Below are 12598 nucleotides of genomic sequence, written 5' to 3'. Positions count from 1 at the left end.
ATCAACTCTGTAATAAAAGGAAGAGAATATATGTCTGTGTATTACAGCCACATTTCTTAAACTTTTGAAAGCTGAGCCAACTTTGAGGGAATTGAATTGCCCTATATTAAATTAAGTATCTTTCTTTCCCCCCACAGGAGGTTTCTTATCCTCCCTTGCAGATGTCATAAAATAGTGTTACAGGTTTTGATAGTATGAGTCTTCCCCACCCTTCATCTGTGCCATCCCTGGCAGTTGAGTAGGGGATGCTGGTGATATCTGAGTTCACAGCCTTCAAAAATCACAGAATCACAGAATCACAGAATGGTTGAGGTTGGAAGGGACCTCTGGAGATCATCTAGTCTAACCCCCCCTGCTCAAGCAGGGTCACCTAGAGCACATTGCACAGGATCACATCCAGGCAGGTTTTGAATATCTGCAGAGAAGGAGACTCCACAACCTCTCTGGGCAACCTCTTCCCGTGCTCTGTCACCCTCACAGTGAAGAAGTTTTTCCTCATGTTCAGATGGAACTGTCTGTGTTTCAGTTTGTGCCCATTGCCTTGCATCCTGTCACTGGGCACCACTGAAAAGAGTCTAGTCCCATCCTCTTGACACCCTCCCTTAAGATACTTGTACATGTTAATAAGATCCCCTCTCAGTCTTCTCCAGGCTGAACAGGTCCAGCTCTCTCAGCCTTTCCTCATAAGAGAGATGCTCCAGTCCCCTAATCATCTTTGTGGCCCTTCGCTGGACTTGTTCCAGTAGTGCCACATCCCTCTTGTACTGGGGAGCCCAGAACTGGATGCAGTACTCCAGATGTGGCCTCACCAGGGCTGAGTAGAGGGGGAGGATCACCTCCCTCGACCTGCTGGCAACACTCTTCCTGATGCACCCCAGCATACCATTGGCCTTCTTGGCCACAAGGGCACATTGCTGCCTCATGCTTAACTTGGTGTCCACCAGCACTCCCAGGTCCTTCTCGGCAGAGCTGCTTTCCAGCAGGTCAACCCCCAACCTGTACTGGTGCATGGGGTTATTCCTCCCTAGGTGCAGGACCCTGCACTTGCCTTTGTTGAACTTCATGAGGTTCCTCTCTGCCCACCTCTCCAGCCTGTCCAGGTCTCTCTGAATGGCAGCACAGCCCTCTGGGGTATCAGCCACTCCTCCCAGTTTTGCATCGTCAGAAAACTTGCTGAGGGTGCACTCTGTCCCTTCATCCAGGTCATTGATGAAGAAGTTGAACAAGACTAGACCCAGTACTGACCCCTGGGGGACACCACTAGCTACAGGCCTCCAACTAGACTCTGCACCACTGATCACAGCCCTCTGAGCTCTGCCATTCAGCCACTTCTCAATCCACCTCACTGTCCACTCATCTAGCCCACTTCCTGAGCATCCCTATGAGGATGTTATGGGAGACAGTGTCAAAAGCCTTGCTGAAGTCAAGGCAGACACCATCCACTGCTCTCCCCTCAACTACCCAGCCAGTCATTCCATCATAGAAGGCTATCAGATTGGTTAAGCATGATTTCCCCTTGGTGAAGCCATTCTGACTACTCTTGATCCTGGCCAGCTCACATTTTGGACACGCTGATGGGCTGCTTGCAAATGAATCTGCAGGCTCTTGTGTTTTGGCTGTTCTGGTAGATGTTGCCTAGTGTCTCATCCACAGATGGCCCACCACTGTCCCCTCCTGTCCAGTAGGGTCATCAGATTGCCAGATTAACTTTGACCTATCAATCCTGATATTGCTGGCACAGACCTATCTTATTTTAACTGAAGTATAACACAAGCAGTCCAGGTGGCAAATTTGTGGACTCAGAAGCCACTAGCAGAAAGACAGTGGTGTGAGGTTCTGAGGATGGTAACCTGTTCCACCAACACAGCTTGCCCTTGCAGCTCCTCTCTGCCTCAGGTATGACTATTTGACACACTCAGAACAGGACTGCAGGTAAAAAAAGCCTACATTCACTTGTCATCCTAGTTATCAGTGTTATCAATACATTTTTTTTTTATGGACACTGCTATTCTAGGAGAAGAAAGGTTTTGAGTTTTGGGGTTTTCTTTGTCATCTTAGTATGTTATTTGTGGAAGCCTTTATAACTGTGGCATCAAAACTTCCCACCTGTGACTGCTGACAAATGTTACATCTCCACGACAGATCTCTGCCTCCTCACAGAAGCAGCAGTGCTTTTGAGAACACACAGCCACAGATAGCTTCAATTTTTTTAAAGTAATGCAAATTAATTTAATTCTTTAAAAAAAAAGAAAAGAAAGAAAAGAATAGAAAAACTTGAAAGATAAGACTACAGAGTGCAATTAAAAAGTATTCTGTGCCCTCAGGGAGCTATCAGCACTAACTAGCCTCATGGGTCAGGTACAGGACACATCCTGCCCAGTTTCCTGTCCATGATGTTGAGCCAGTTCCAGTTTCAGCTGCTTCAGAAGTGCACACGAGAATCCTGCTCCAGGTACAAGTGGGGTCATTTGTTCCACCATTAAAGTTAGAAATGAACTCACATGCTGAAGCATGAGTGTTAGTACCCTTTTTCTTTCAGAAGCATTATAACACAGGGTATACGTGATAAGTCCACAAATGGCCAGTATTGTTTCTGACCCATGCAAATTTCTTTGCCCCAGCCATTGCCACATTAGGGGTCGTTACCAAAACATTGTGCTTACAGACCTGATAAGAAACACTTTTTCACTTGATCCCTCACAGCATAATTGCATTGTTGAATAACGGCCAGGGAGACAGAAATTCCTGTTCTCTCTCCATCAGTAGCAGGGACAATAAACACAATTAGTAGAATAACTGCAATTTTTGACATATAATCCACCTACATATACATCTACAGGAAGATATTCCATTCAACATTTCCATTCTGTCTAAGAGAAAGACAGATAGCAAAAAAAGCAGCTCTGCCATGTTACAGGTGCCTCTGCCATCTACAGGCTTTGCAAGAAAAGCAGAAGGAGGAGCTGAGTCGCAGTAACACATATTGTATTTGGGCAGCAGTGCAATCTTTCAGAAGTGGCACAGGGAGTCATGTGTGTCCATAAAGTCCTGCAGCTGGGCACAGGCTTGCCGATGAAGGGTGGCTTGGCACATATTGTCGTCTGGAATTTTCTCCACCCAGGCTTGTGAATCAAGGAAGTACTGCAGCCTAAGTAAAAATGGGAAAGGTAAAGAAGGTGATGCATTACTGAGCAACTGGAGAGCATAAGCCCCACAAGGTTGTATACTTCCATTGAGCCATCTCTGAGGTCAGGTAGTGCACTGGCCGAGAAACATGCCTGAAACCTGGATCTAGTTTCATCAGAAGGTTAACTGCACTCTGAGTTAAGTTTAGGAAGGGTTGGTGCCAAGCTGGGACAAGCCTGGGTGTACTTGTGTTTTGAGAGTGACACCAGGCAAGTTTGGGCTAAGTTTCTGTTAGAATTCTGTGGAATGTCACAAAAATCCCCAGTCATCAACAATGAGACACAGTGAAGGAGCATTTATTTCAACAGAGCATCTCAAAATTTTTCCTAATTTTTCAAAATGTTACCTAATTTTATGTGGTGGGAAGCCATGTCGCTTCTGGGATTTTATAATTGGACTGGAGAAGGCCTCAAAGGTTACACCTCTATTGAGAAAGTCTTCAGGACCTTAGCAGGCATCCGCTGAAGCAGTCCTCCTAACTTAAGTACTCACATGGTTTTCATACAGAAGTAGAGAGAGGGGACCCGTGAGAGTTCCAGAAAGCGGTGCTTACATTTCTGCAGAGATAGTCCCCCCCCCGATAAGCTTTCAAAGGCACTGCTATTCTCCACTTTGGTACAGGGAAATTAGACATGGAAGATGTATTCCTTAGTGATACTTAATACAGGTGTATGGGAAAGTCCGGAAGAATGTCGAGGAGATAGGCGACGGAAGCTAGCCAGACTGTTCCATGGGAAAAGGAGCATCAACAGGGCATGTCGACCCATAGCCATGTAGCTGGGCCTATGCCAGCGTGGTGTGCACCTGGGCTTTGACTTGAGATTAGCGATGAGCTCAATGTGCCACTGCGCATGTGTATAGTACACAAAAACCACGTACAGTGCCCCCCCGGCGTTCCTCGCCACGGACCGACGCTCAGCGGTGCCAGGGACTCTCCCGCTCCTTTATTGCCTCGATTGGGAAATCACTGGGGAACCTCCACTCAGACGCAGAGGTAATAAACGCTCAGCATTGACCTTAGTGTGCCTTGTGTTTGTGTATCTGTTCCTGCCGGGAGTCCAGGCGTTGCCCCTGCCGGACCCGTACAACAGGCATACTAAATTTCTCCTCAGGTAAATTCTTCTTCTTTTTTTTTTTTCATTAGAGCAACAATGAGAAATTAGAAGAATGGGCTATACTTATAGATGATATAACAGAAACTTTGAGAGCTGTTCTTAGACACAGGCCCACGCATTTCTTTTGCAAATTCACAAATTGTGCAAGGCATTCAGAGTAGCTGGAACAGTACAGAACTTCCCCATTCTCCTTTTCTGGTTGTGAGGTTTTTAATCCAGTAAAACACAGGCCAGATTTTGATGCTGAGAAGTGTGGGAACCAAGCTCCACACACACAGATGTGCTAGTAGCTTGGAGAGCCATGCTGCTCCCCACAGAGGAAGGGCAGCTACCCTTTTGCCTATGGTGTGCCTACACACAGTGGTACTCTGTGCATTTTAGTAAAGCCAGCAGAATCAATCCCTAAGAAATCTGGCCCTTCCTTTGCTTTCTGGAGGCATTACAATAGTTTGGGTACCCTTGGGATACATTAGCTGTGACAGCAGCCACAGCTCAGAAAACATTGCACTTACCTGTTGTTGTAGTCAACTGTTTGTCCATCCTTTCCCATGAGGAGGTACCGTTTGCCAACTTCCATGTTTAACTTGCAAGTGGAGCGCTTTATGAACTGTCGGTGGGCACCCACAAAGACGCTTTCATCAGCAGCTGTGGTATGAAAAGAGAAAGCTCCATAAATGCCTTTTCTAATAAAGAGTAGGACCATAGCCCACAGGACACAACCCTGTGTGATCTTGTACAACACTGCTAATGGAAGGTAACATTTCACTCAAGAGTTGCTGCTTGACATGGGAGTAAATGGCCATCCTGTGGTAGGATATTATGCCCTTAACATTACCTATCTTAAAATAAGTCATTTTCGTCGTGGCTGGTTATCTTGGCATCCTCAATAGTCACTAGAGGAGGATTCCCATCTAAAGCATGAGGCATTGGAAAAACAGAGTGGTATGACAGACTCTTCAAATAGAAAAGAGATTTTCTTGTCCTTGCCATCCTGCTAACTGGCTTCCCAACTACTGATTGCTACTGAAGAACTGACAGTGCTCCATTCCCTAACAAACATGATACTTCTTGCTATTTGAGCTGAGCAGCTACAGAGCTTTGACACAGTAGTGCAGACAACATCAGGATAACTAAAATGCAGATAACATCAGTATGCTAACTTCTTACACTTTTTCTAAATATAATGCAAAATGCCATGTATAACTGTGGTGCCAAATTCAACACTAAACCAGGTCAAATTGCAGGTGAGACACCACAGCCTTCTATCAGCTAACACAGGCTTGCACACCCTCTGCTCTTTCAAGTATTATGAGAAGTTTAGCATTCAAAATAAAATCCTAGGAGTAAAATAAAATCCTAGAGTTTGAATATTTTAACGCTAATAAGACTTCACAGATTTGAGGTAGAGTGCAAAGCTGTGAAACCTAGAATCTAAGAATCTAATTCTTAGTTAAAACTTGCATTAATTTTACATATGGTACTTAGAGCCCAGAGAAAAGAAAAGTCAGTGTTCAGTAATATACGCTGCTTTACACGAGCATTTTTCCAAAGAATAATATAGCAGCATAGGTTTTATCCAAGACCTTTCTATTATTCCTACGCTACATAGTGTACTGATTTTTCATTTCATTCAAAGAAGGCAAAGGAATGTAATGATGGATCAGATTTACTTGTGAAAATTATGAAGTTTTTGTCTCAGGTTCATCATGTTTGAATTACCATGGCATTTTTCACTTCCTATGCTTCACAAATGACCTGACAGAGTTCAGACTCTGGAGACCAAAAGCATTTGAGCTCTTACTTACCAAGTAATTATGTAATTTACAATTTTAAGTCTCCAATTTAAAACAAAAATACATTTAAATTACCATAATAGTCCAAACTATACAAGCAGAATTAAATTGGAACAATTCTTTCAAGTTCTAGAATCTATAATGAGAAATATAAAACTGAGTCTGTGTTATATTACAAGGGCTATACTGCTCCTCTAACGGACTCATAGGACAGCATAAACATTAATCCAAAACACATGCACAAATTCTTATAATAATCAGAAAAATCTGAGGAGTGCACATGCACAAAATTCTCTTTTGCTGACTCCTAAACACAAACAAGTTTTTCCATATCTCTTCTGAACTAAAGCTGTCTTTCCAAGGATTGATACTGAAATAATGCTGGGAGTCCACAGAACAAGATGTCACCCAACTAATTCTCATCTATTTTTGGTGCCAACAAAGTGTCACCAAAATACCTTACTCTACTCCCAGCTAACACCCTTTAATTTGTTCCACTAACTCCTAGAGAAACTACAGTCTGGATGGTAGGACCCGACTTTAGCTAGCTAATCAAAGAGCATACCTTTATTTCTAGTAAAGGTATGGGCTGGAACAGGGGAAAGTATGTCTTTCAGCGTCATTCCTTAGTCAAAGTTTAGGTACAACAGTGGCCAACCTCACTCAAAAAAATCTTTCCAATGCTTGCTGTGAATTGTAAGAATAAAAACAATGAGACCCAGAGCTCTAACTTCTCTAGATCATGTAGGTTTTCTGGATGGATTAATGAATCTTTCCATCAAGGTACTGTAATCTCCCAGAGACAGTCACTTGGTACATTATCACTTCCCCTGCATACAGAAAGCACTGGCTGTTACTAATGCGGTCTCTGGACTAATAAAGTGTGGATTTGATCTTCCCACAGTAATTGGACTTTGGGCACAAATCACAAGTTCTGTGCCATAAAGTATTTGGTGACATCACCAGTCCTCTGGGCAGAGATCAAGGGAGTGAGCTAATTATTCTGGTCAAGGCATGGAAGATTTTGGAACCTTTAAAGTCTGTCTTTAAAGGCAGTCTCCAGGCTGCCAAATGCAAGACTGACAACCACATGATACCATGGTTGTTGAAGTCTGAGATGTCATCTGACAGCTTCTCCAGAAATTACTTTGAAGAATGTCAGTGTTCACTGATGCTGCCTGTAAAATAAAGTTCATAGGGGGACAGCTGGGATGGTGGGCCTGCAAAAGAACACTGCCTGAGAGCAGTACAGATTTTCAACAGGTAACCAAAGAAATAGAAAAAAAGTCTTCTTTTTTTTGTTATCACAATTACTAAATCAAAGTTTCAGAAGTTTTCCTGTGCTCACTGACTTCAAGCAAGTCAGTGTGAGAACTCTCAGCCTGTTCCACAAGGATCATACACTGAGTCCTTAATAAGTATATGAGTAACAAGCTCTCCAAATCTTCATTCAGTATCAAAACAGAGGTCACTGGATATGTCTACAGCAGGAAAAAAGTGGATCAGTTAGAGCAGTGTACAGAGTGAAATACTTGGTGCTGAGGACCTAATATCCACACTATGTGTGTTTTCAGAGGGTTTATTTTAGACTAGCTGCAGCTGGGTCCCCTGTCTTGTTATGAATGCCCCATTAACAGCCAGAAGGTGCCTTCTGGTTTAGTTTCATCTGAAAGGATGCTCTGAGATTGCTGCACAATGTGAACGAAAGCATGGTAAGTGGAGATGATTCACTTCATCAACCTACCTAGCTGAGCTAAACCCAGCTAGCCACACCCAACAAGTCTTTCAAGAAATAAGTCTTCTTGAAAGCCTAATATGTAAAACTATCTGACCCTACTTTCTGCAGCAAAAGGAATCTGCATGGCTCATGGTCGTTGTCATTTAACTAATCTAGTTTTGCTATAGGTTAATGCAAGTGCCCAAGCATTTTGATACTTACTGGTTTTAAGGATTCTCTGGATTTTGGCTTCATAGTAATCAAAAACATTCTTCTGTGTGGTATTGAGGAGCTCTACTTCATACACTGCAACAGACAACAATTGTGTGAGGCCAGATGGAAACATGAAGTTATGTCCAAAACTGAAAAATAAGCACACTTTTACCACATGCCAGTACAGAGGCCCATATATTACCTATTTACCAGTCCTGGGAATATAAAAGACAATAAGATGTACCTCTACAGTGTACTTACTACGCTTTCAGAAAGTCAGGAACTAATCAACAGCCTCTAGATTTGTATTCCCTTTGTCATTTTGTTTCAGGAGCAGCTACTATATGAATAAATTTCCCCCTGTACAGAGAAAGCTGCTTTTTTCTCTGTCCTTCTGTTAGTGTCTAATTCACCAAAGCTGCTGAATCGGTAACTCTTTCAATTTTTCATCCAAGGAAGAGGCCAAAAAGGCAAATTAAGAAGGGTGGAAGTATTCGCTTAGCTCAGCAGGAACTGCTGAGCCATGGGATGCCAAGTACAGTAACTTAGTGCTTATGGCCCTCATGTAGCAATAAAGCTCACAAGGATGGCGGTACTCGCTGGTCTTTTCTAACCCCTGTAATGTAATGGTATCCAGTCTTCCTCCAGCATGCCACAACATCTTTTAGAGACCATTCCTTTACCCTTTCCCTTCCCAGAGGACTACTGTAGCACATGGCCTCATTTCATCTCTTCAGCCTCCAGGCCAGATAGAGAAGCTGTTTATTTCAGGAGAGGTCTCTGCATATGAGACTCCAAACTTACCCTTATTATTTATCCTTATCCTTAAAGAGCACTGTGTTTAAATTGTATTGACAATTGTCTTTCATGCCTTACCATAATCTGCGGTAGGGTTGTAGCACACAAAATTCAAGCGTGTGATTACTGTTATGGCTTTACTGAAAGTAGATCTTTGTCTTGGGCAGGGACCTAGAGTGAACAATATAAATTATGTATCTATCTTTGTAGGTATGGATATTTAGATAGATATAGCGCACACATACTCATCTACTCACATTATAACAGAGAGTATAATAAAACAGGAGAACAACTTTCCTAGGATTGTGATGGAGAGTTTTACACATACATCTATATGTACATATACATCATATGTAAGTATCAAATAAATCCTGAATATCTGTAAAATAACAGTTATGGATGTGGTACCAAGTATGCTAGTGGATGCTCTGTGTCATGTATTATGCATTGAATTAAATGTAAGGATCATAATGGTCCATTTCAGACTTAAAAATTCTCATGTTAATGGTTTTCAGGAGTAACTATCTTCTTTTAGACTGGCTTATTTGGCAATTCATTACCTTCTGCGCACTGGCAAACATCTGCGTGACACACCTTTGAAAGCATTGCGCTGTGCTGGGGTGCACTATAGAATATGCTGCACTTTCTTTCTATAGAAAAGAAACAGAATAACTCATCTCAGAAAGTTCCAGTGGAAGAGCTTAAGCAGCAGAAACTACTTCTGCAGCCCAACTTATCCCTGGTCCAGAGAAGTCAGAGCACTAAGGAGTTAGATGCACATCAACAGTCTACAAAGACCTGCAGTCTAGGCACCTTGAATACAGATATTGCCTTGCCTTTCAGCTGGGCACTGGGGTTCTTGCTTCTGTTTTGTTTGTTTAAGTTTTAGTCTTCCTTTTTGTTTGTTTGTTACTTCCCATCAGCATCCATCTTAAAAGCATCTGTAGACCATAGGGTTACAGTGACCACTGCACCATTTTAGAAGGAGGAGATAGGCTCACCATCAGTTAATGGTTTGTACCTGGTACTCTTAGCCATCAGACAGAAAAGTCAACATGGACCAACCTTTGGGTGGTGTACACTACGAGGGATCCCTCAGCTGCAGGCAAAGTAAAGGTTTCATCCTATTGTTTTCATGATTGTGGAAAATGGGGAAAGTTTGCATCTAATTTTCCTTGAATGGTGGATAAGATTGATTGAAACACTACCTAAGCCAGACCTCTGAGGTTGCCTCTCTTAGATGCATAGAAAAACAGACTGAGCAAAAAGATAATGTGAATGTAACATACTTAAAAACACCATGAGAAGCAAGAAGTCAAGAAACCTTATTTAAAAAACCATGAGTGTAAAAGTATGTATTTTCAGTATATTTGCAATGATGGACCTTTCCTAAAAAGGTGTCCGTGTAGATGCTTTTGAGCCATTGTTCTAGAAAAATTCAGGGCAGGTTCTTTAACACTGGAAAAAAAATCACATGGTTTCACATTGGGTTAAAAGCACCTTTCACCTTTGCATTAAAAGCACTGTATTTCAATCCTGAAGGTCTCCCTTTCTAAACGGTTGCATACTCATTTTTCTGTTCCCTTAAGTTAGCATACCAGGATTGTAAAAATCATAAAGGATGGCATTTGCTGGCTGAATGAGGCCCATGGGATTGATTTGCCTTGCCCCAAATGATATACAGTCTGGTTCTGGTCCACTTGTGAGCTGGAGGGAAAAGCAACAATAGTTGTGATGAGTAAACAAACTCATTCTCCCCAGTTAGTTCCATATTCATTTGTGCCTGTACTAGCTGCTGAAAGCTTGTTTCTGATGGTGAAGGTGGAGCTGTAGCCTCAACTTTACAAGAGATTTTGTGGATGAGCTAAGCCTGGTAAAGGCAGTTTTGTGAGATATGTGCAGCAAACTGACTGATCCTGACTCAGATCATCGCTACTTTGAAGTTTACTTGAACAGGCACAGGCTTAATATATGGTCAAAGCCTATCCTGTACTGGGGGCTGCTGTGTCTTGTGTCAGTATGTGCCCTTTCCACACTAAAATGCTAATGTCAGGGTGACCTGACCTGACCTATTTAACATAGATTTTGACCTATGTTAAATACACACTTTCTCCAGGACAGTCATAGCAGCAATAACATTTAAAATTCCTTTGTCTGTTGTCTTGCCTTAAGAAAGCATTGCTCTGTGTAAGTCTTCTACAGGGATCACCTGCTATTTGCTACAGAGGTGGAGCATCTCAAGTGGATATAGGGTGGAGTCATAATCCAAAATATGGAGAAATATATATGGAAACTGGGGAGCTTGATGACTCCACTTGTTTGTTATTGTACAGATCTTGATCCAGAAACGTTGAGCTTTGCATGCAAGGTATCCATGTGGAATTTACAGGACCACCAGCTAATACTTTGATGACATAAGGACCTCCCGTGTTTTAGCAACTGTTCTGCCTAGAAAGGATTCCTTAGTTTTTTGTCCAAAGCCCAAATCTCAAACATGGACTGCATTTATATACTGTATATATACTATCTGAACTGGCAGAGGTTGAAAAAAAAGAAAAAAAAAGAGTTTGCTTACCTCACCAAAGTAAAGTAAAACCTTTCCTTCCTTGTGCTCAAAGTGCTGAATGTATTTGTCTGAAGACATTACCAACTGCAGTAAAGCAAACAAAAAACAAAACCCTATGAGAAGAGAAATACCATTTCTATAATCCTTTATATTCTGACTCGCTTTAACTGTTTGCTTTATTCTTCCTTGTTTATTTTTTCCTATAGGAAACAGTCCCTAAGAATCTTATTCAGATGCAGAACCTAAGTACGTATGGTGAGGAAATGTTTTAAGTCAGTGAGGACAGTAATATGTGTAAACACAGGCACATACTTAAGTGCCCTCCTGAGCCTTGTCCTGGTTTCTATTACAAGGAACCCACTAAGAAGGCTGGACTCTACCAAAATTACACCATTAACTTGTCATTTCTTGCATGTATTCAGCTTTTTTTTTTTTTTTCAGAACAAGAATAGTGAAAATATGTCTATCCAAAACCTCATTTTTCCCTTCATTATTCTGTGGACTTTGGGAAGTTTTCCAGAGGAAATTTATGTAGAAAAGGATATAAAAGATTGCACAGAAAAGTATGTTTCTCACCTGTTCAAGTTCCTTTGTGTCAGGCTCCAAGCCACTTAACAGAGAGAGATCAACGAGAGACATCTTTGGCACATTGGCACCTGCAGACCTTTATAAAGGAGACTGTCATCAGTGAACATTTACCCTGAACAACTAGCCTTGGTCTGAAGAGTTTAGGTCTTCAGCCGTGCTAGTGATGAACCAAAAGATTCTGTACAACTTAACTTTCCTTAGTGGATTTTAATTTGAAACTTAGCTACCTGACTAATAAAGAGTTATAAAGCAAAATTAGTCATCTAAACTAGTCAGCTAGTCATCTAAAACCAAGATGTCTTGCTTTGTCAACTAGGCTTTCTATGTAGCTGATAGACAGAAACAATCACCTTCAAAGGACAGTTCATCCCACCCTAAAGCACTGTTGACAATAGGGAGGATAAATAGCACTTGCAAGATGTCTATTCTTATTTATTACCAAAGGGGGAGGCTAAGAAACTAACTTGTCCAAATACTTAATGGACAAAGTTAGATAAATTAACTCTACCTTTGCTGTCCCAGGCCCAAATCCTCATTGCCCTAACTACCTGTTATGCATTTATATTGGACTTCCAATCTTTTCTATTTCCACCCTCTCAAAAATCAGGTTATTGTGTCATTG

The 12598-nt window shown here is 41.8% G+C and overlaps 1 protein-coding gene across 1 annotated transcript in view; it reads right to left on the bottom strand.

The window, feature by feature from the left end:
* Positions 1–3009: 3009 nt before the first annotated feature.
* Positions 3010–12598, bottom strand: part of LOC106489156 (complement C4-A-like) — a 49188-nt gene continuing 39599 nt past the window's right edge. Inside the window, exons 34-41 of the mRNA XM_067289660.1 lie at positions 11965–12052; positions 11398–11472; positions 10421–10529; positions 9383–9472; positions 8901–8993; positions 8034–8117; positions 4814–4946; positions 3010–3148 (exon numbers count right to left, since the gene is read on the bottom strand). Of these exons, the coding sequence (XP_067145761.1) occupies positions 3010–3148; positions 4814–4946; positions 8034–8117; positions 8901–8993; positions 9383–9472; positions 10421–10529; positions 11398–11472; positions 11965–12052 (811 nt within the window). The remainder of the gene's footprint in view (positions 3149–4813; positions 4947–8033; positions 8118–8900; positions 8994–9382; positions 9473–10420; positions 10530–11397; positions 11473–11964; positions 12053–12598) is intronic.

This window comes from Apteryx mantelli, chromosome 1 (assembly GCF_036417845.1).
Source record: "Apteryx mantelli isolate bAptMan1 chromosome 1, bAptMan1.hap1, whole genome shotgun sequence".
Taxonomy (NCBI): domain Eukaryota; kingdom Metazoa; phylum Chordata; class Aves; order Apterygiformes; family Apterygidae; genus Apteryx; species Apteryx mantelli.
This window is presented reverse-complemented; position numbering and strand designations above follow the sequence as displayed.